Source organism: Lepidothrix coronata, unplaced genomic scaffold (genome assembly GCF_001604755.1).
Source record: "Lepidothrix coronata isolate B3197 unplaced genomic scaffold, Lepidothrix_coronata-1.0 Scaffold275, whole genome shotgun sequence".
Lineage (NCBI taxonomy): Eukaryota > Metazoa > Chordata > Aves > Passeriformes > Pipridae > Lepidothrix > Lepidothrix coronata.
The window spans coordinates 422,932-445,417 of NW_016690455.1; the positions used below are offsets into that span (position 1 = coordinate 422,932).

Sequence of the window (22,486 nt, forward strand, 5' to 3'; positions counted from 1 at the left end):
GGCCAGCTGGCCACTCTTGTGCCCATCTTTCCATCATTTCCCTCTGATATTGCCTGCTCATTGTAATTTTGCAGGCCACATTCACTAACAGAAAAAGACTAGGGAGCAAGCAAATGAACAGATATTTAAAGGGAAAAGCTTTATTTCTTAATTTTCTTAGATCATAGTAGACTGCAAAACAACAGGGAAAAATGAGATCAACCTTGTTTTCCTTTTCCTTGTTTTCCTTGTTTTCCTTTTTCTTTTTTTTTTTTTTTGCCAGTCAAGCTTCCTTTTTTTTTTTTTTTTTTTTTTTTTCTTTTTTTTTTTTTTTTGGTACAAATCAAAAACAGAAAAAAAAACCCGAAAATTGTTCTCACAAAAACATGCTTTTTAATAAAAAAAGAGAATAATGTTTATTGAGAGGGATTGTTTTCTGGATATGTACAATGCAGGAGGATTATGCCAACAGAAAACGCCAAACATCGTGAGTCGACTTCCAAGGTGTGGACGGTCCAAAGAGCAATGTCCTCAGAGCAATGTCTAAGTAAGTCAACGGGAACAAGTGACCAGTGGTTTTGGTTTTTGACAACAAATTACCAGCCATTATGATTGAAAACCTGACACATAATAACCTGCAGAGAGATGTACAGAAATCCATAAGATGACATACAATTTACATGAGAAGGTAACTCTTTTTGTAAGAATCTCCTCCAGAAAATGGAAGCATGTTCTAGACAGTTTTTGAAAAAAGAGAAAGAAAAAAAAAAAGACCAAAAAAACCCAGGAAAATACTAACATTGGATATCCTCAGATCACAGTGAATGCCAGTCTTCCTGGATCCTAATACTACCTGTTACCTTAACTTGCATCCTTTCTTCTTACCCTCAATTAATCCTTTTATCACCATGATGTAAGGAAAATTACTTTTAATGTGAGCTTTCCCCTGCTATTTCCTTTTTGCTGCAGCTCTTGTCAACTTGCACTTTGCACAAGAAGTACAAAATTTGACATACCCTCAGGTGAAAGACATATACACCTTCCCAGTCTGAGCAGTACTAATCACAGGTAATCATTTCAGTCCTAATGCTACACATAACATCATACAAACCCTGTTAAGCAAATTCAGTGGCAGTAACTTGACGGGAAGGGAGAACATGGAGATTAATAATTGCCACCAGTTAAGTTTACCATGTGTGGCAGTCCTTTGAAGAAATTTCTTCCACTGCCTGCCTTTTGGATTTCCTTTTTGTTCTTACCCAGAAACAATGGAGGGTACTGGGAAGAGGTAAGGGACTGATGGTAATGCACCACTTCTACTGTGACCCTCCCAGAGAAGCAGCAACATAAAATTCAAGACCATATTTTTATTTCAATTTTTACCTCCACTTACTTTTCTGTATAAGCAATGCGTGACTCAGCTCAGTCTGGGCTGTGCACTCCCAACTGCCAGACGCAATCCATTGTAGGGCTTTATTCCATCTCTAACGATCGTCATGAACACTCTTCCTGAATTAACTTTCACTTAAGGGTTAAAGCCCTTGTACCATCCCAAAGCATGCAGAGGACGTCATTACTAATAATCAAGTCTGGGGATGTGAAAGGGAGACCAAGTGCTCCCTGCATTTTGGTTAGCATACTCCCAGAAGAATTCCCTCAGCTCTCAAAAGGGGGAAGAGTTTCCATGGGCCAATTCACAAAGTCAAAGGAAAAGAAGTATGATTTCTCTGTCTTACCCTCAGTGGGACACATATTTCCATGTCTCAGGAGTGTGCTTTCTGCAGTATCTCCTGCTAAAATAAATGGTGGTTCCCTAAACAGTAATTTTTGCATCTTCAGGCTTTCTACTGTTTTTGACAAAAGCTTCCTTCTGTCATATATATCCTATTGCATAAACATTACCAGGAGAGGACGAGGATGTTTTCAATTTATTTTGAAAATTACTTCAGAGTTTCAGTGGACTTTCTGGTTTCTATGCTTAAAGGAGCTTATATCACCCCATGGTTCAGTAAATCCATGGGGATTAGCTTTTGCAGCATTTAAGCTTTGACCTAAGGACAAGTGCAGTGGTCAAAATCAACATTATTCGGTGCAGACCAGCTGAAAAGCTGGAGCTAGCAAGCCTGGCATGACTTATTTGTCGGCCTGTAGTTCCAACAGGTTTATTAGGGTGTGTACATGAGCTCCACCCCAGCTGGACAGGTCTGGCTGATGGAGACACAAAGGCTTGGTACACACCAGCCAGTGCCGATGTACAGCATGTTACCAGTGCATCTGTGGTCAGCCAGAAGAATGCTGCTGCCTGTTAGTGCCTGCTGTGATACTGCTTTCATGCAACTGGCCAGTAAATGTGGGCTGAGATTACTGACCTGAGATGGACTACAGTTACTGAGACTGACACCAAGACCTGGGTGGCATCAGTCAGCCATTTCCAGCTCTTTGGTGTTTCCAAGTAGATCGAGCAAATGAACTCAGAAAAGGCTGGAGGGGACATCAATTTGCAGAATAAGAGGCTTGAAGAGTCTTGAAAACATACACAGCTTCCTTTACTAGAAGCTGAATCCCCCAAACTCCTGCTCAGTTTGCTAAGAACTGAACATGCTGAGCAGGGGGTATTCAGTGTTTGGAGGATAGGAGTTTGTAAGAAGTCAGTAATTATGGTATTTTGGAAGGAGGAATTTGAAGAAAATTGCCTTTAAATCTATGACTAATTTTCTTCTGGATTCTAGGCAATTCTCCTTTTGACAGATTAAAAAGCAGTGCAAAAGAATTGGTGTGCTGGCATCACTAAAAGCAGGGGAAAAGGAGCTAACGTTTGGCTGCTTTAATCTAGGCAGCAATTAGCTCTAATTCTATGCATGGCAACTGCTATTGGCACCTGAACAAGGTAAAACAGCAGAAACTGGTTTAACTCTGGTTAAATGTGCTCAAAGAACTTTTGGGAGTACTTTAGACAGTACTAATATAGAATACCACTATCTCTACCGATAAGAAATGCTACTGAGAAATTTGTTGACTCTGTGCTCTTTTAAACTTCAGGTTATCTTTAGGCCACATCTTGAATTTGTTGCTCATGCTTTTATGTAAGATAAAAAGAGATGGAACATCTAAGTAGAAGTTTCAGGAGTTAGCTTCCAGCTATTGAGGTGACCATAGCTAATATTTATCTATTAAGTGTAACCATTGCCTGCAGGCAAACACACTCATAAGAGAACATGAAACAAGGGTGTATGAAAGTTGAGATAATATTGAATCAAAAATGGCAATTCACCATCCTCTCTGATTTTACCTTAAAAACGGAGCCATCACAATTTCCAAAGAGACTTCTTACTCTTGAAAAAAATTACTACTTAGTGAGACTTTATCTATTTGACTGAAATTCCAACTGGAAAATACATTAGAAGTACTTAAATATTTCTAATAGCTTGTGAGAGTTTGAAAGTTTTCAATCCTATTCAGTACCAAACTAAATTTTAAATTCCATCTGGGGAATAGCAACATCATGTTTTCGTTTATTCAAGTCAAATCAGTGCTAAAGAGATAAAATAGGAACTTGCAGTTTCCTCCCCTTTAAAGGTGTTCTTAGTTCCACAGATCCATATTCCTGATCATATTTTTTCTTCTCAAAAGTGAAGGCTGTAATTAAAAAAGAAAACCCACTGAAGCAAATGTATAAAGTGGAATACTGTAGAGTTGGACAAAATGACCTTCCCAAGTTAAAGGAGAAGTTGAAATACTCAATAATTGAAATGTCATAGAAGGAACTAGCTGCTAAGAAAAAGCAAATATTTAAAGATAAGAAATATTTAACAAGTCACTGGATTAATTTCTCTGCCAAGTTCATCAGAAGCAAATATATTTCTCTTTGATGTCAGGGACATCAGGTAGACTCTGAGTAACCTTACGGGCATAAAACAACCTTGGAGGCCTCTTTAGCCCAGAACAGTTCTAATACAGAACATGCAGAATGCAGAACAATTTAACACAGAAAGAGAGAATGTCAGTGAACATATATTTTTCAGTGAGGTAGATCCACCTTGGTGTTGATGACAAAGAATTACATTTTATGAATGTTATAACTGTTGTATGAATAACTGCTCATGCTTCCATCTTTTACTGCTTGCTCTGAAGGAGCTGCTGTTCTAGCAGGATCCAGCTCTTTTATTACAAGCTAAGTATGGGATACTCCTGTCACTTGACATACACAAGATTTACCTCCCTTCAGGGAGCTGTTCTGAGTTTTGCTCTTCTCCTTCACTGGTTTCTCATCGTCTTTACTCCACGGAAATATCATACTGATTAAGCAACAATTACAAATTTTAATGGGATTGAGATTTCAAGGTGATTCCTGATCTGTTTTCTTCATCTCCAGCCTAATTGCATAGGCTTAGTAAAGGTGTACACTTTTGTATTTTCAGTCTACTAATTAAAATTGTGAACAGCCTCATATTCAAAAGGTTGGGCCTTAGAGGGACACAACTGTATTTAAAAAGAAATAAGCCTGGGAATAGGTCACCCGACAGTCTGTCTATGCAATGCTTTGAAATTATTAACAATTCCACTTCCACCTAATTCATCCTAATGACACAGTGGGAATGAAGCTGCACAATGAAAAGTGGCCAGTGCCCTGTAGAAGATAGATGGATGGCTCCTGCTCAGTCCTCAGCACCACATCTCCATTCTCTTGAAGGATCTCAGGGAGCCAAGTCAGTGAAAGGAGGGCTGCACCACTCCTTACTGACCAAACCACTGCACGAACAACCCTCAGGACTGCTGCCTGCTGCTGGGTGTCACCACACACACTGGGGCAAGGGAAACCCTCAACTGCTGTTATTGTTGCTCATATCTAAAAGATTCACCTTCAGTGCCTCTTTCACTGGACTAGCTTGTGGAATTAATAATTATGTTGAATACTGCAAAACCTTAGCCATGTATTTCAGTTCAGTCTGAATTTTACCTTTATAAAATTTTCCTTGTGAGCTACTCTCAAAAAGAAACATAAACATGCTTTTAATAATACTAACGATAATGTCTGTGCCACTATGACATTGATGAAATTAAATGAAAAATATGATTTTGATACGTTTACAGTAGCCCATGATTTACACCCAAGTGAAACTGGTTAGATTTACAACCGAAACAGCAGGTCACCTCTATGTACATCCTGTATTTGGACAGTTCCTGTCTTATTGTTACATGGATAACATTAATCTTTTAAAGGCATATATAAAGCCCGGACTAAGCTTGTTCATTTGAGAACTTAACATATGGCATTTCAGTGACTGAAAGGGGAAAAAAATGAAAAACTATTTGCATACTTCAGAACAGCAGTAAATGACTGCACAGATGAGGTCACCATGATAAACTGATATCATCCACACCACATCCTCCAATATTTGCATGGTGATGCCTGTAAAAACTTTTGTATGAAGTATCAGACTCCTAAGGGTTTTATTCTCTTTTCCCTGTTTAATAAGATGCTTTTTTTCTTTTTTTTTTAAGAATTCAGTATGCTTTTAATTTACAGGAGAAAAAGCTTCAGTGTTCTGTTGGGCTTTTTTTTGTGGTAACATGGCTACCCATATAAAACACCATTTTTTCCCCTACTCTATATGAATGGTATTTCCAAAGGTAACTCTCGTTGACTCAGATAGTTAGCAGTTTCTTTTGTAATAAGAAACTAATAAGAAACTAATTTACAGTGTAAGTGACCAACAGCTTTTATTCTGGATCACACAGTGCCAGAACTCTAATAATTGGTATTAAATATAACAGAGATAATTGCAATCAAACCAAATGTAAAAATCTTCAAAAAATATATACTATACTGGGAGATTATTAAAATTCCCGATACTGCCTAAAATGTTTAATGTGCTGAATACAAACCATATTTTAAAGAAAGCTTTTAGAAAGAAAGAATTTAGTAAGAATTAAAGAAAGAATTTAGTAATTGTAATGTTTATGAATTTGTTTTGAAAATATTTTTAATTGGATAATGTCAGACTTTTGAATTCTAATACAATGTTCATTAGCATTTCAATAGATTATACTATCAACTTCTTTTGACATAAACGAATTTGATTCATTTTTTACATCATGAATCTCATAATCTTTTTTCTGCTACCCCTAGTTTTCAATAATTTCATTCTCTTCTACAAGAAGAGCAACGGGAACCACATGGGCTTTGCTGGTAATGATGGGCTATATATCTCTTCTCTGAAAGCAGCTCTGTTCCCTTTGAAAGTAATTTGCAGTTTCTTACCAACACAGAATTAAAGAGTAATATTGTCTAATTTTTTATGTTCAGTGACACAGAGTATCATAGAATTCTATCCCATACACATCGCTTTGAGATGTATATTACGTGACCATAATCAAAAGTAAATAAATGAATTTCAAATTTTATGAAAGTGTTTATTATTAGCTAAGAAAAAAATCTCAAAAGATGAACGTGTCAATAAGTTTAATAATCTCTTAGTAAGATGTGTATTTTGCACACTCCAAAACCTCAGTGCAGTTTATAAAACAGTAATTTGTACTTTATAGTTGTATTGCAAATAAGTGATCTGGACATTTCAGAGCAGGACAGGCCATAACTGTGTAAGTCTCAACGTAAATCTGTACATTCAACATGATGAACTCCTTGCTTGAGAAGTTATCTTCTACTTCCAATAGAAACAAAAACTGATTACTGCTGATCACTTAGACATAACTGCTTGTAACAGTCAACAAGCCATCACAGTAAGGTATAAAGACAGCCCTTAGGAGAAATGCTGACTATTTCCTGACATTTAAAGCTTTAAAGAATTCCTTCTAGATACTGCAGGAAATTATCATGAGCCAGCACAGGCTGCCAGTGTCACTGAGTTAGAACCAAGAGATTAAACCATGTATATTGGCAATATTGCCATCCGAACCATCGAATTAATTTATGGGACTGGTCTTGCAAACAGTTCATCATGTCAGCAATGCCAAGGTCTGTAGTAGGAACTACCACAGTGAGGAAATCGTGTCACGTGGGTGTGTGTGCATGGCGCTGCCTTGTAACTGGGTCAACCATTTTTTGTGTTGATTTTAGCAGTGTAAGAGATAAACCACAATTTAAATAATATCCTACTTCCTCTTGTCCCTCTACAATGTTTTGATAAGAGAAGTAAGGCATGAAGTTCCTGTAACTTTTTGATCTGACATTATCAAGCATGTATAAACAGATAACGTTTTAGTAGAGCAAATAAATTGTATGTCATTTTTTTATTAAACAAACAGTATAATAACTGGACTATATTATCACAATGGAAGCATAGAAGACCATAGACTGTACAGCTGAAACCCTGTAGCAAAATTGTTCCTCATATTTAAAGAAATGTATCTTTATCAAGCTTTCACAATGGCTGCTTCTTGCTAATTTAAAGAATCTTCACTCTTGTTAAGGCTAGATGATTATAATTAAAAGATAAATGTACTGTTAGAAGGTTCTACGCCACACTCTATTTTTATGAGAATTTAACTGAAAGACATACATTATACCTGTATGTGAATTATAATGGCTTCTCAGCAGGGAACGCAGAATCACTTACAGTACGTAAACATTTAAAGAGGAAAATGCTAACACACTGAAAGAGTTTAACATCAGTAGCGATTTATCAAATGAAGAAGTTTCATAAAGTCCACTCTCTGGGAGAACATTCACCATTAGACAAAAGCCTGGCATCCTTGATAGCCTGAAGTTCAACCATTTTGAAAACCAAAACCATTCAATGAGATAAACAAGATCTTAAGAAAACTGCCATCTTCCTTCTCAGATAAAAGCCAGAATTAAAATAATAATTATTAAAATAATCCAACCAGGTCGCTTTACAGGCAAATTTACACACTGTCTCTTTAAAACACTGCATGCCCAAAAGCCTTTTGGGTTTGGAATGTAGCACTGCACCAAGTATTTCACAAAGCCTCTAAATATCACAAGAAGCTTTTTTTAGAGAGAAAAAAAAGTAAAATTCCAGCTGACTGAGACTGTTCTAACAGGTGTGCCTCAGCTTAGCTCCCAGACCTGGAATTCCAGATAAACAACAGAGGACAGCAAACAGATTTTTTTTTTTTACACGTCCTTTTGTAATGTAATGCAGCTACAAGACGACTGATGAGCTTATGGACAAACAGAGTGAGAGTGCAAGTGTCATCAGGGTGAGCTGTGTGCTTAGATAGAAGCTTGTAGGAAGAGCGAGTGAATTCTCCGCAGATATGTGACTGGTGGAGACTCCTGCTGTGTTGTCCTTCCCAATAGCATTCTGTAAGACACAATACTTTCCTTGGTCACCATTACACATTTCCACAGCAAAACATTTAAATCTACATCATGAAATTCACCTTTTGTTTGTTCATGTCCCACCCTCCACTGATACCTATATATATATCAATGTCACAAATTGAAAGGCATTAAAACAGATGTCAAAATGACAATTTTTTGAAATTTAAAAAAATTACTACTTTAGCAATGCTTCAATGTATAAAATGCATGGTAATTTTTTTGTGAATCTGTGTTTATCATGCTAGTTTATTTTAAAATAGCAGAAGCAAGACCCACAGAGAAACTTCAACTTCTGCACAGTCAACAAAACAACTTTGTTTGACAACAAGTTACTTCTGGATAACAATAAATAAAATCTAATTCATGGGCTCAGAAAAGACAGTTTTCTAGCTTACAAAAATTTTCTTTTTCCCCTTAATTGCTGCATTATTTGCATTCCTTGGCATCTTTGGTACCAATAATTAAACAGTATGCACATGCCAATACAGATTGGCAGATTATAGTGAACTACTTAAGGAGCAGATGTAGCAGAAATATTTCTCATTGCTATCATCCTCAGTAAAAAAGAAAACCTAACAGGTATAATCACAGAAGTGGAACAATTTAGACTAAAGGGACCTCTAAGATCATGAAGTCCAACCTATTCCATGTGAAGCAGCTCAGATCCTGTCCACTCAAGATGTGAAAATCCCCAAGAATGCAGCTTCTAAAGAGGGGACAAGCCTTTCCAACCATGGAGAAGCAATGGGCCATGGTACAAGGGACAAGTACCCAGAAGGAGTACCCAGAAGGAGTTCAAAGCATTAGTTTCCACAGGAATGACTGTCTACAGAGCCGGGGAGGTATTCATGGATAAATCTCCATGCCATTCCCTCACCTGGGTATCACTTGCTAGGACTGGCTAACTGGAACACCTTGAGATGCAAAGTTTTGGAAGTTGTAGAGGCATTGGAGGATTATCACAATATGCTTTCTTTTACCATCCCTGGGCATCTCCTTTTTGGAAACTGTCGGGGACAGGGTATGGCATGAGATGGACCAGCAGTTCTCATAGTTAGCTACAGTTACTTGAGCTTTCTCATCTAAGGTCTTTTAGCCAGCACAAGATGCCAACAGATGTGTTAACATTACTGCACTGTTCCTGTACATGTTACTAGGCTTCATTCTAGTACCTACAAGAAATTCTTAATAGAACCTAAATAATTAGGAATGGGCTATAGAATTTCCATTGTGTAGAAGAACTGGGCAAATTTGGACTGGTGAAGAAGAACCTGAAAGATACTGTCACATCCTTTTGGTGGCTTATGGCTGTACAGCTGGTCTTGTTCCAAAGCCTAGGCTATGTGTTTCCACATTGTAAAAATTATGTACATCATTAATTATTAAACTTCCTGAGAGACTAGTTACAAAGGATACGGACTGACAGACATGGAAACTGATGTAATGCTTATGTCTGAGAGGGGTCTTTGAGGTCAGGCTGAGCAGACTACTCCAACAGCACTGGGAGTTTCATGTCTTGAGTCTGTCAATCTGTTCCCTGGTGTATAAGCATCACATCTCCTGATATGAATATCATTTCATTCCATAAATTGGTCATTTGTTTTAACCACAGAATGATGACCAGTTTGTTTCTGATTATTTGCTAAAGCCCATCTGATCTTGCGCTCCTGCAGATGATTAAACAAGTACACTTGCTAGGTGCAATGGTTATTATTATGGGATCTGACTACACGTGCACTATACAGCTATTAAAATATAAAAGTCAGCAGAGGACACTTTGAGCCCAGTTCTGAACTTCTGAGTAAGGCTGTTCTTTAATACATTATGGTATCCAAACATAACAAAACTGACAAGACAAATATGAGGTAACCCATGATAATCTTGACAGACTTAGAAATCTTATATTATGGAGAGACGCCTGTGCTGTGAAATATATAGGATCCACACTCTTACCTCATTAAGACAGAGCTCTGTATCTACAGATTCATTGGATTTTCGCTTCTTCTGTGCCTATGAACAAATGCAGAATTTATTCCCTGTACAATTTATGCATAAAGCAGCACAAAACACTTAGATAAATTTACATGAGTTTTCATACTCCTATAATTTCGACAGTGATTTGCACATGATTAACAAATCAACTCTCCAAATGTAACTGCATGTTTTCCAATAACATTCACATTCTCATTTGAATTTACAGCAAAATTTCAAACAGTCAACTAAGAGTACTTAGTAATGACAATGATGAGTGCCATCAGCTGCAGAGAACATGTTATCTTCTGTGGCCCCTTAAAAATGGTGTTGGATGTTCATGAGAAGAAATGAAATATGACAGTTAATAATTATCATAATACCATTTCATATTAAAAAATAATCTATCATGTGCCTCAATTTTAGGAAAATATACAACACAAGAGTATTTTATCCTTAATGATTCTTTCCATTTTTCCAAGTATTACTATAAAAATAGAAATATGATTTTAATATATTTCATGGCTGCCAGAGAGCCTCTTCTACATTACAAAAAGAACATTTAGCGCCTTTTAACATATATACCTCTAAGTCAAATTGAACTGTTTGCTTACATTGTGTTTGCTGATTATCATACATAGAATATTAAACTAAGTGAGGAATATTTTAGATGAACAAGAATTAAAAAATTAATCTGCTATAAATTCAGCCATGTCTTATGATGAACAATCATCTTTTGCTATTACTGTGTGCTCTCCACACTGACTCAAATAAGAAACATTCCAGGTGGCATCATACAAAATGAAAGCAATAATGTGCACTCTGTCTAGTGTCAGAAGCTGTTTAATATTTCCAATATTTCAAGTGAACAGGACTGGGCTGGGCGCTTTCTGCTTTTCTACAGGAGCAAGACTAATCCCTGTGCTGTGGAAGATATTTTCAATAAATGGTGCTGTGGTTGACTTAAGCACTTCAGTGATTCTCAATATCAGTTCTTTCTTTGTATATTCCAGAAACATAAACAGCACCCTTTTATAGGAGCTCACGGTGTTCAATGTAAATCAAGTCTTGTAACAGAAGACCTCGGTTTACACACCGAAACTACTGACTGCACTGGACACATCTGATACTTCCACCTGAAAGTTTTGCTGGACTTGCATCTTATTTTCTGCAAGAAATGAAGATCTGAATCTCACTGTGTTGTGTTCATTTTACACTGAAGAATCTCCCTGGTTTTGGCACTGATGGACTGGACTAAAGCTGATGTGAGAAAATGCTGAGCATTCTGATTTTATCCCCTCAAAAAATTAATTTTCACATACAGATGTTTTATTTTATATCTGAGAGCCACTGGTTCTGCCAGTGAACACAAAATAGTCTTTGACCTAATTACTGATTTTAGAATTCAAATGAAGGAACTGAACTTCTCATAAGGAAACACATTCTCTGGTTTTAATGATACATAAATATATTAGACACAACTGAAAAAGTGAAGCAGCTGGGATTTAAGAGAAAGACAACTTAGCTATAGTAAGAATACATACTGTATATATGTTGATAGTTTTTATACATATGACAAAATAATAGCTCGATTCATTAACACCCTCCATAAAATTTCTTTTTTTCTACTAATTAGTACCATAAAAGTGGTTATGGTAAACATAAATTTAACCGTCTAAATAGAAGAAGAAACCCCTAGAAGTGAATCTGCAACAAGAGGAAGCATCCCAGTAAAGCCTTCCTGCCATGTTTGTAGTAGTGGTTGCATTCGCAGTGGTTAGGAAACTTCCTTTAAAATCAGCTGGGTAGATTTCAACTCCTACATGGCTGGGTCCAAGGAGAGGGTTAAAGAAGGAGAAATTAGATTTAAATCCTAATTTTCTTATGTTCTGAACACCCTGCCTTGAATTGGAATGTGAGGCTTCCGATAAAGCTTCAGATTCAGAGGCTCAGATCTTGACAGTGTTAACTGTAAGGATCATACAAGCCTCCTATATCTTGGTTTGTCATTCAGTGCTAAATTTCCAACTCCACACAAGTGTCTGTTCATTGGGAACACTGTGCTTTCCTGCTTATGCCTGCTTTGGATTCATAGCACTGTTTACACATAGTATTTGGTCTCAACACCAAAGTTAGAATTTATATTCCTTTTGTACTGTGTTTATCAAATGAGAAAAGACAGAAATATAATTATTTTGCTTATATGCAGTAAAGTCTTCCTTTACTTCCAAACAATGGAGTGCAGCAGCTAACACATATTTACCTTTGAGGACACTATTTTAAGGGTAACATCAACAGCTAGAAAAAAAATCACCATAAAAGAAGCTTTTCAATCATTTTGATCAACATTCCCTAGCTTTCATCTGGAAGGTGATACTTCTCTGTATCCATGTACTTATTGTAGACATTGTAACATCAACAACACTTATTCGATGTATCTTCTATTATAACGACCTCCTCTCTTAGATTTGAAAAGCAATTTTAATGATCAGGCAGGCTTTTCCCTTATCAAAGCAGAAAGGACAATATCTTCTATTTAAAAATACAGCAAAATTGCAACCTTTTTGGGGGGAGAAGGAAAAGGGAAAGAAAAAACTGTCATTCTGAGGCTGAGATGAGACATTATCTGCCAAGTTTCAAATTGGAAGAGTACATTTTTAGTGTTGAGTTATAAACCTGTAAAAATGGGTTATAATGGAAATACTGGCATAGGCTGCACTACTGTAATACAACAGTGCATCACTAAATCACAAGTTATGGGAAAAAACCCCCAAACTCACATGTTGAAGAGAGTGCTGTAGAAAGTGTATGTCCTTTACTTACAACCAAAGGGGAAAATTCTTCCTGCCCCACTCTCAGGCAAAAACAACTCTACAAATAGCAGAACTGCCCTATATGTGCTACACTAAGTGAAAAGCTTATCAGAAGCAAAAAGAAAAAAAACATGGCTTAGAGGTTATGCTGACAGCCTTAGGGGAAATACACCCAGACTAGGAGACATGCATTTGAATAACAGAGGATATCCTCGGCTGTTGGATTATTTACTTTATAACATCTTCCATTATCTTAAAAAATTTAAACAATAGAAATGACTGTCCATCACACACAGCTGCAGACAGTTCTGACAAGGAATATCTACATCACCAATAAATTTGGGAAATGAGTTGTATGCTATGCAAGATGCCAAAGATTCACTGCCAATCCCCATCGCAGGTATCCTACTTGCCTAACAAGCAGGCAAGAAGGTACCTTCAAGGTTCTACAAGTACCTAACTCCCCAGGAGTAAAACAGCACACACAAATGGCTAAGTTGTCTGTATTCAAACTTGTATTTTTTTTGAATTTTCATATAAAGCTGTTATCTGGTGACAAAAAGATCTATGGGGATTTCATCATTAAATAAAAAAAAGCAAGAAGTGCTGGGCTCATAATAATAATTAAAAAAAAAAAGTGAAAGAAAATCAGCTTTAAGTGGCTAAGTGTACGGAAGGAGCTATGAGTTCTTTTCTACTGAGGTAAAACAGCATTTCCTAATGACTTATACACTGAGCTGTGACATGCCTCAGACTATAAAACAAAGTTACATAAGATGGGCTGACACTCCAGATTTGCAGGGAAGTATAATTCAGCAGTGTGAGCTACTCTGGTGAAGCTGCTTCCATATTGCAAACAGGCTTGAACTCACCAAAGCTTTTATATTTTGTAAAAACAAATACCTGCTTTTCCAGAGAATCTTCTCACTGTACTAGCAGAAGCAACAGATGACATTTAGAGATAACTGTATTCATGCACCTCCTGATGACTTCAGTATCCTGCCTGTTAGTCACACACCAGCCTTGTTTTGGTCTTGCAATCTTTAGGTTTTAATATTAGAACTAAAATATTAAAATATTAAACTTTAGCTTTTAATATTAGAACTAAAATATTAAAATATTAGACTTGGTCAAGGGCTGGTAGAGAAACCAACTGCATGTCCAGAAAACAAAAAATCTCTCATGATGACAGGCAAAATTTTACTTATTTCTTTCCTAGAAAGAAAGGTAAATCAGGACCAGCAGAAGAGCTAGTGGTTTTCTGAAAGGAGAAAGGAATATTGCTTATAGAGATGTTTCTCCTTCAGAAGACTCCGTGGACCTCTGTATTTCCTTCTGATCCCAATGCATCACAGATGAGTTAAATCATATGTCCTTGCTCATACACACCCTAACTAGCCTTCTCCTGCCCTCCACCTAATAACTACCATAGGATCCTCCTAAACCTTGTAACTCTCTGCTTTCCATCCCCCAAATCCCTCTACCTCCATCCTTTGCATCCTATAGCCCTGAATTTATGCCCAGAAATGCTATCTTGTAATTATGCATCCAGCTTCTGCAAATCACAGCACTACATGGTTAATAAATGCATTAAACACTGCAGCAGTATCTCACCAGGAGTCTGTACACACATTTATGTCTTGTCATCCAGCAGTATTTTTATATATCCACTACAGCATGAATTTCTCTGTTACATCAAGAAAAAGGTCTGACTGGAGATGGCTCCAAATGGAGGTGAGCTTTAATTTGGAGGGAGGGAAGGGAAGGAGAAGGACAACAGAATACATTGGATCTGAATACAAACAGGCACAAGAGAGAGCATCCAAATTCAGAAACCAGTCTCCTTCCTTTGGTACACACTTTGAGTCTTATGTGCTTTATGGGAAGTATTGCTTAGACGTTACAGGGAGAGATAACAGAAGCATCATTATGACAGATATGTGCTTTGTAGGTTGTTTTTACAGCTGATTTTAATGAGAGCGCCTTTGTCCTCTCCTGAGATGCCTGGTTAGTTATGCCCATATTAACAAGCCTTTCTGAAGAAAAGGGACAAATCTCCCAGAATACATCCTTCAAATGACCACGCTTCTAAAGTAGCTATAACAAATGAGGGTGATTGTTCTTTTTGTTCTTCTCCTGTGTTGATTAGAGAGATTTACTATGCAACTAACCTGCTTTTCCAACAGGACACAAACAATAACCAGAGAAACACACAGACTGTAAGAATGCAATCATTTTAACTCTTCTGAACACACTAAGTGGATGGTGCATCTATCACAACTGTCAATAGTATTTTCTTATTAGCACAGTAGTACTATGCCACACTGGAGTATAATTACTCTCAATAGGGAAGATGAGCAAAGTGTGGGTCAGAGGCACAGGTCGCTAAAATAAGGATCCAATTAAAGCACAGAGTAATTCTGAAACCCATATGATACAGTCAGAGTGGAAAGCTATTTAAGTTTATAGAAAATATCAGCTTTGCACAATCCTGTAACAAAGCGGTGAGATCTTTTTTTTTGCTTTTTTTTCTCTCTGCTGAATCAACCCTCAAGATACAAGCTCCGGGCATAAAATTATCAATTGCCATTCTGCATAAAAGCGCTACAGCTCTGTCGTGCCACTTTGTAGAGAGAAGAAAGTATCTTCTAGAAACAAAACACTGCTGGCACTATGTTCCAAAGCTACATAGATAACACCGAGCACAGTAAGAAGCAAATTACAAGTTTTTCAGCTGGGAGACATTAAATAAAGCAAATAAAGCATCCCCTTGTGCCCACATACGCACTGGGAAAACACATACTGAGCTGTTTTTTTTTACTGCATTCCCTTTATCCTCCAACATTAATCAATTCTTGCTGGATTTGAGCACTTGAGCATGAGAAAAAAGAAAGAGAGGGCAACCTTAAAGCAGGGAAGTTTGTTTTCTGATCAGGACAGAGAAAAAGGGGTGGTGGGTCTCCAGAGATTACCTTCATGCCTTCCTCCAGATTCAAAAGAAGTCTTCACCCCAGAGCAGTCTAGAGGACTCCTCTGGGAAGAGGGGCTGGAACAAATGTAGGTTCTTGTCTGCTAAAGCCAGTTTTCCAGCTCTTCAGTCAAGGAGGGAGCACTGCCCAGTCTCTTCTGGACAGGGCCAGGTGGGCTGGGAACAGTGCCTCTTCCTCAGATCGAGGAGCAACAATGAATCAATGCAGCTCTGATTGTGTCTAACAGACAGTGCAGACACTTGGGGCTCCTAACAGATGCAGATGGAAACACACATAGCAGCAGACACTGCTTCAGAAATCTAAGAATTGGGCCTAAGAGTTTGATTAAGTCTGATACGGACAGAGGAAAACTTTCTCCCTTCAACTTCTTTGATTTTCAAATCACAAGAAAATCTGATTGGAGGGGCAAGAGCTGGGAGTAATCCTCCCAAAGGGAGCAAAAAAAAGTATGGAAAGAAGAAGAGATGACCTATATGGTATTAATTATTGCTGGACTATTCCCAGATCCTTATCTTAATAAACATGAGACCTCATTAAGCTTTATTTCTCACTGCACTTATATGGCTGGGACAACATGGCACAAAAATTGCCTGACAGCAATCTTGAAGGTTTTATAAAAAGCAGATCCTATCAGAAACACCAAACTGATCAAACGGCTTACAAGGACCAGGCACAGAGATGTTCAAATATTTATTTCAAGCAATTAGTCTCCCGGTGAGCACAGCACAAAATATGACACCCAGCCAAGACAACTGAACTTACCTTTCATGGCAGTATAGTAACTTGCTAACAACTTTGTTTTCATGTTTAGTCATTCATTTAGATGAGTAAAATGAATTTCTGTAGTCCCAGATTTTTGCTTCCTATTTTTAGGGGATATTATGCAATTCTCCTAATATGGTCTTTTTATGGATTTGCCACAAGCAAATATTTTTGCATTTAGAAGGGCAGAGCAGAAAACAGAATACTAAAAAGCACAGACAGAATAAGTTTTATGAGGTTAATATCTCAGTGGCGTGGGCTGTCTAGGTTGTTGAGTTTTTTCTCTAGTTATAAAACTAAAGAGCCATGTAATCCAAATTCAAGTTGTTTCAGATTTTATTATTAAAACACATTTCCCTAGTGATTCACCACAGCAATCAACCCAGTGCCATACACAGCACTTACAGGTAGCATCTGGCTGCTGCACACTGAACAGCATCTAAAGAAAAGCAGCAGGAACACAAAGCCATCACAGTCCCAGTTAAAAGACGTACTCAGATTTTAATTTTGAACAAAGGTAAGTAATTGAAGAACCACAGATCCCACAACACTCCTCCAGGCTGGAGTATGTGCCGCTGCATGTCGGAATATGCAAACAAAGTTGTTCAGTTCGGCAGCAGGCGAAGTACCTGCCTCCAGTATTAGACTGGGCTCTGTGGGGCACTGGAGTGTGGTGTAAACACTGCTGAGCAGCTGTCAGCCACGGCTACTGGGGGACTAAAAGCAGCTCAGCCAGAACAGCACAGGCCTGCATTGTGCTAATGAGCCTTGAAAAGAGGCACTATGGTAATGTGGCTACAGGGCTCCTACACGGCGGCACACACCTCCAGGTGTGCCCTGGCAGGGAGCTGCTGGCTGGAGTGTGACTGCTCCGTGCCAGGCAGCATGCACCGTGCCTGTTTCTTGCTGGAAAGCTCTCCTCCATACCCAACAGGACAGTGTGTGGTGGGACTCCGCTAAGGAAAACTAGGGAGGCTCTGAAGCCCAAAGCAGAGTTGCAGGAAGGGAGCTCTGTGGGGATGCTCAGTGCAGTGGTCGGCCTCATGAGACTTCCAGCCCTGAGCTGTCAGAAGGTGGAAGAGATTAAGTAAATAAGGTCACACATTGCCTCAGCACTCAGGCAGCAGGACCAGGGGTGCTGCTCTCTGGTTCTGCAGCTGGAAGGGAAGATCAGGCAAGCATGCTTGAACATCAGCCTGCACGGGCCCTTGAGCGCTGAGCACTACAGGAAGCTTCCCTTTGTGCTACTCCAACCTTAAGCAACTGGTATTATTGCTGGTTTTTTGAGCACTGCATTCACTCATAAATTTCAAAAGGGAACGGAAGAGAATGACCACAAACATCTACTTTTTATTAAGTGGCTAAAAATGTTCAAGACTTTCTATTAACAGTAGCTGTATGCATCTGTGTTATTGTGAGCACTTGGCATGGTGACGCACAGAAAAACAACACAGAAAGCCTTAGAAGGGTTTTGAAAACACTTCAGATAACAAGCGACTTTGCTGCAATTACAGAGGCAAAAGCAAAGGCTACAGTAAAGGAACCCTGCACAGAAAGGCAGAAGAAACCAGCCACTTAGTGAGCACCCACCACACAGCCATGCCCTCCCTGCCTCAGTTTTGTTTGCACATTTCAAGCCCAGTGTATTAATTTCCATACAACCTCAGTTGTGTGGTGATGTACCCAAGTCCCACTAAATCGCAGCATGATTTATAAGACCAGTTCTTTTCTTTCAAAGTAATCCAATTTTGAACAGTTTTGATTTGGATTAATTTATGAATTTTTCTTTTTTGGCACAATCTGCTCTCCAGAAGCGCCACTGCAATAAAATTTTAAAGCATTTTCTCCCTTCTCTAATCCTGTAGCTGAATTTTGCAGGTGCACAGATGTATCCTCAGAACTGGCAGGGCTGAAATTTTACTGAACTTGCTGCAGTACTTGCCTCAGTTCCTTTCTAGCACTGAAAATACCGTTCAGAATAAAAATATAGAAAACGTTTTTTAAAATAATGTAAACAAATTTACCAAGGTGAGTCTATTAAAAAAAAGAATAAAAAACAGGTTATGGTATACTGTGGCTTTGACAGGCAGGTATTCCTCAAGAATTCAGATAGAACCACATGCATAACAACAAAATTTTCACCCAAATAATTAATCTTTTGAATTTTTTTTTATGTGAAAGGTAAGACTTCAACTTTAAGCATAGCTGCTAGCAATGTCTATGATAGTTTATTTTTATTTTCATTAGAATATATGCCTTCAAAATTTTCTAGAAAGGTATTCAAATTCAATGCTATCATTCCTTTTTATTAAATTCTGATGACATTTTAATTTCTAAAAGTGAATTATTATCATACAATTTGGATTACTGGCATTTTATTTTCTAACACAAGCATATTTTTCAACAGATTTAAGTCATGACAGAAAAAAAATAAACATCCAATTGGTTGTGTCCACAGATCTCCATTAGCTAAGCTAGACCTTGGTTTGTCCTGTCAGCTTCCTAAACATTATTAAAAGGCCCTTGCAGAATGGATCTTAAAACTCAATACTTGTGAGAGACTTTGATGTAGCATCCTACATTCATTCTTCCCCTGCTGAGGTGAGTGAAGGAGAGAAAAATCATCCCCTCTCAGAAATACTAGCAGTGAAACCCTGACACTAATTCTCTTTAATGGGCTGTACTATAGTGGACTATACTTTAATGGATGGTATTGTAGTGGCCTTCTGCATATCCATTATTTACACATGAAGGATGCTCTCACACACAACGGTTACACTGTAATTAATGAAGCTATTCAAATAAGCAGAGAAACTCTTGTGTAAGAGGAGCCTGCGGAATCTTGACCTTATTAGAAAGGTGCCTTATTCTTTACCGCTCTGATCCCACCACACCAACAGGAATTCTTCCACTTGCCAGGCAGCAGCAACCAAAAATCAAAAGTAACTTCCTACTATCGTCTTCATATATGGCTTCAATTTGAACTCAGTAAGAAGTACAGAGAAATTTTTTCCGTCACTGAAACAATTTCTTAGACACAAGAAGGTACTGTGAATGTTGCATGTTTAACAATTATAACCCTATTAAAACAAAACTGAGCCTATAATAACCAGATTATGCAAATAATTACCAGATTATGCAAAACTGTATTTGCAGGATATAATCCTGCTTTGTTTCATCCCACAAGTCGTTTACAGAAGGACAGAAGGCTTAAATTTATGTTTACATTTAATAAGTCAGAAAATAAAAACAAATGAATGCTAATAATGTCAGTAATGGAGATCAACATCTCTTTGCGTATATTTTGTTACGTTTCCATACTAAACTAGAAGAAGCTTTAGAAGATTTATTTTGACTAGTTTGCCTATTTTTGAAGTATTATGTTGTGGTAGACTGGATAGTTCAGGGGATTATTAATGGGATATACAGCCTTAGATTCCAAGGTAGCTAGTTTAATCTAGCTCAGGTCAATACTGACAACTATTCTGTAGTATTTTTGAAACGAGGAGGTGGTTCTGAAGCACTTCTTCTCTTAAGAGGACAGGTTCAATGCACAAAAGTGGCACTAATTTGCACCTCAGACAGTGCACTTCATCAAAGAGACTGAGGAATTAATAGGATATAGGTTTATAATGTCGCAAAGCACTCAGGATGTCTCCCTATGCCCTTCACTTCCCTTTCTGTGAGATGAGCTGCTGTGTTAAAAAGTCTTCTTCCATCCCCAGATTCTTCTAAATCTACAGCAAACCCTGCAATAAAAATCTTGAAGGTGCCCTATGCTACCAAATTTTAACATCCTTTAGTGTGACTCAAGAGAGAGATTAGAAGGTTTCACCTAAGAAAACCATCTTAAGACTGCTATCTGAAGAGAATCTTGACTGATGATGGCTGGCAGCAAATATTTCCCTGAGTGCATAATTGTTTGATTAATAGTGCTGGACCAAGCTGAAGCAAGTAGAAAACAGACAAAGTGAGGGGTGTTTTTTGTGACCTACCTACTCAGATGCATCTAATACTCACAACCACCAACTTTGTCTTACTAGCAAGTTTCAGTGTCAATACATTGCCATCAAGTATCCAGAGAGGAAGCATTAAAAAAATAAATACATCTGGGTGTGTGTCAACTATAGCAGCAATATGGCTTCTTGTGTTACTCTCACCTACAGTCCAGTGGACCAGTGGGTGGAAAGTCAGAACAAACACAGCATGACTAGAGATGAGGGATGGGTGCAATGCAGACCGTGTCTACTGCATATTAACATATGTTATTGTATATTGACACCAGCACTGATACTGCATTACTGAGCATTACTGACATACTGAGCTGTCCCAGGCAGAAGTGAATTTAATGGGTTTAAGAGATGCCTTGCTCAGTGGCCAAAACGTGCTTAGCCTCTCTAGTGTCTGAGAACAGCATCTTTAAAAGGGATTTAGGATATCACTGGGCTGCTCACATTCGGTGGCCACATGAACAGCATGGGATATCACATTTCTGATGTGCTGAGCACAGATGAATGTAACAGCACTCCAACAGGCTTTGTACATAACAAAGGGCAGCAGATGATGAATGAGGACTTGCAGAGCACATATGAGCAGATGCGTCTCACTGGTTGGAGATTATGTGGAGCTGCAGCTTTGCCAGTTGCTCTCGTTAAATGTCCATGGAACACCAGAGTCCAGTCCCCTGTTACACTGACATAAGCCAGCACAACTTGTATTTTAAGGGCTGTCCCTGTGACATGGACTCAGTTCAGCTCCCAGAGTGCAGAGCTCTCTCTCTCACTGGGGGCACTTACCGAAGAGCTGTTTGCTACTAAATATAACACGAACCACAAGCCTGAAGGTGAAAAGCCTCTGCCTAATTAATTATTCCTAAGTATCGTCATTAAGCTGTTCTCTGGGTATAGACAGAGTGTGGTTTTGATCTAAACCTGTTTAGCTGTGCCTATGACAATCTGAATTTCTGCTCTGCAAATAACCATGACTGAGTCCTTAGGAATAATCAGGAAATCTTAATCAAAAGTAACAGGGGTTGGGCAAACCCTGGATGAGAGCAGGATTCTGCAAACAGTTGCAAGAATTTATTAAAGTTCAAAATAACGATGAAAAAAGGGACAGTTTTTTTCTTCTGAATTTGCATTTGGTTTCTGAAATTGTATACAAGCAGTTAGGTCCCTCCAGAAAAGATGCCTAAATTTGCCCTCAGAACCAGACCATTACGGTGGGCATGAGACCAAGGTGTGCACAATAGCATAACAACATCAAAATCATTATGCAGCAGTCTTCAAGAATTGAACTTAGATACACGCAACTGTTAATACACTACTTTACCTAGAGGAGGGCAAGCCAACGTAAAAAACATCCTGTTCATTGCAAAAGATCTGATCAAACCACTTTTCTACATTTGTGCAGATACAAATTTAGGGTTTTCATAGATACTTGTAACTGCTTTGCTTTCATCTGGGCACACCTAATTTATATGCCCATTTATCCAACTCTCTGCACAAATTAGGTGCTTAGGACTGCACATAGCTATTTAGAGCCTACCTGGTACATGTCTTACCTGCCACATACATAAAAAAATTTGAATGCATACATTTAAAATCTGAGCATTAATTTTAGGTGCATGTGGTAATGCATATCTAGCCTTGAATCAGAGGCTA

General features: G+C 38.1%; 1 protein-coding gene across 1 annotated transcript in view; it reads right to left on the bottom strand.

Moving 5' to 3' along the window:
- Positions 1–330: 330 nt before the first annotated feature.
- GFRA1 (GDNF family receptor alpha 1) overlaps positions 331–22,486 on the bottom strand; it is a 147,618-nt gene continuing 125,462 nt past the window's right edge. The window contains exons 8-9 of the mRNA XM_017836343.1: positions 10,241–10,297; positions 331–8,267 (exon numbers count right to left, since the gene is read on the bottom strand). Of these exons, the coding sequence (XP_017691832.1) occupies positions 8,106–8,267; positions 10,241–10,297 (219 nt within the window). The 3' untranslated portion in view covers positions 331–8,105. The remainder of the gene's footprint in view (positions 8,268–10,240; positions 10,298–22,486) is intronic.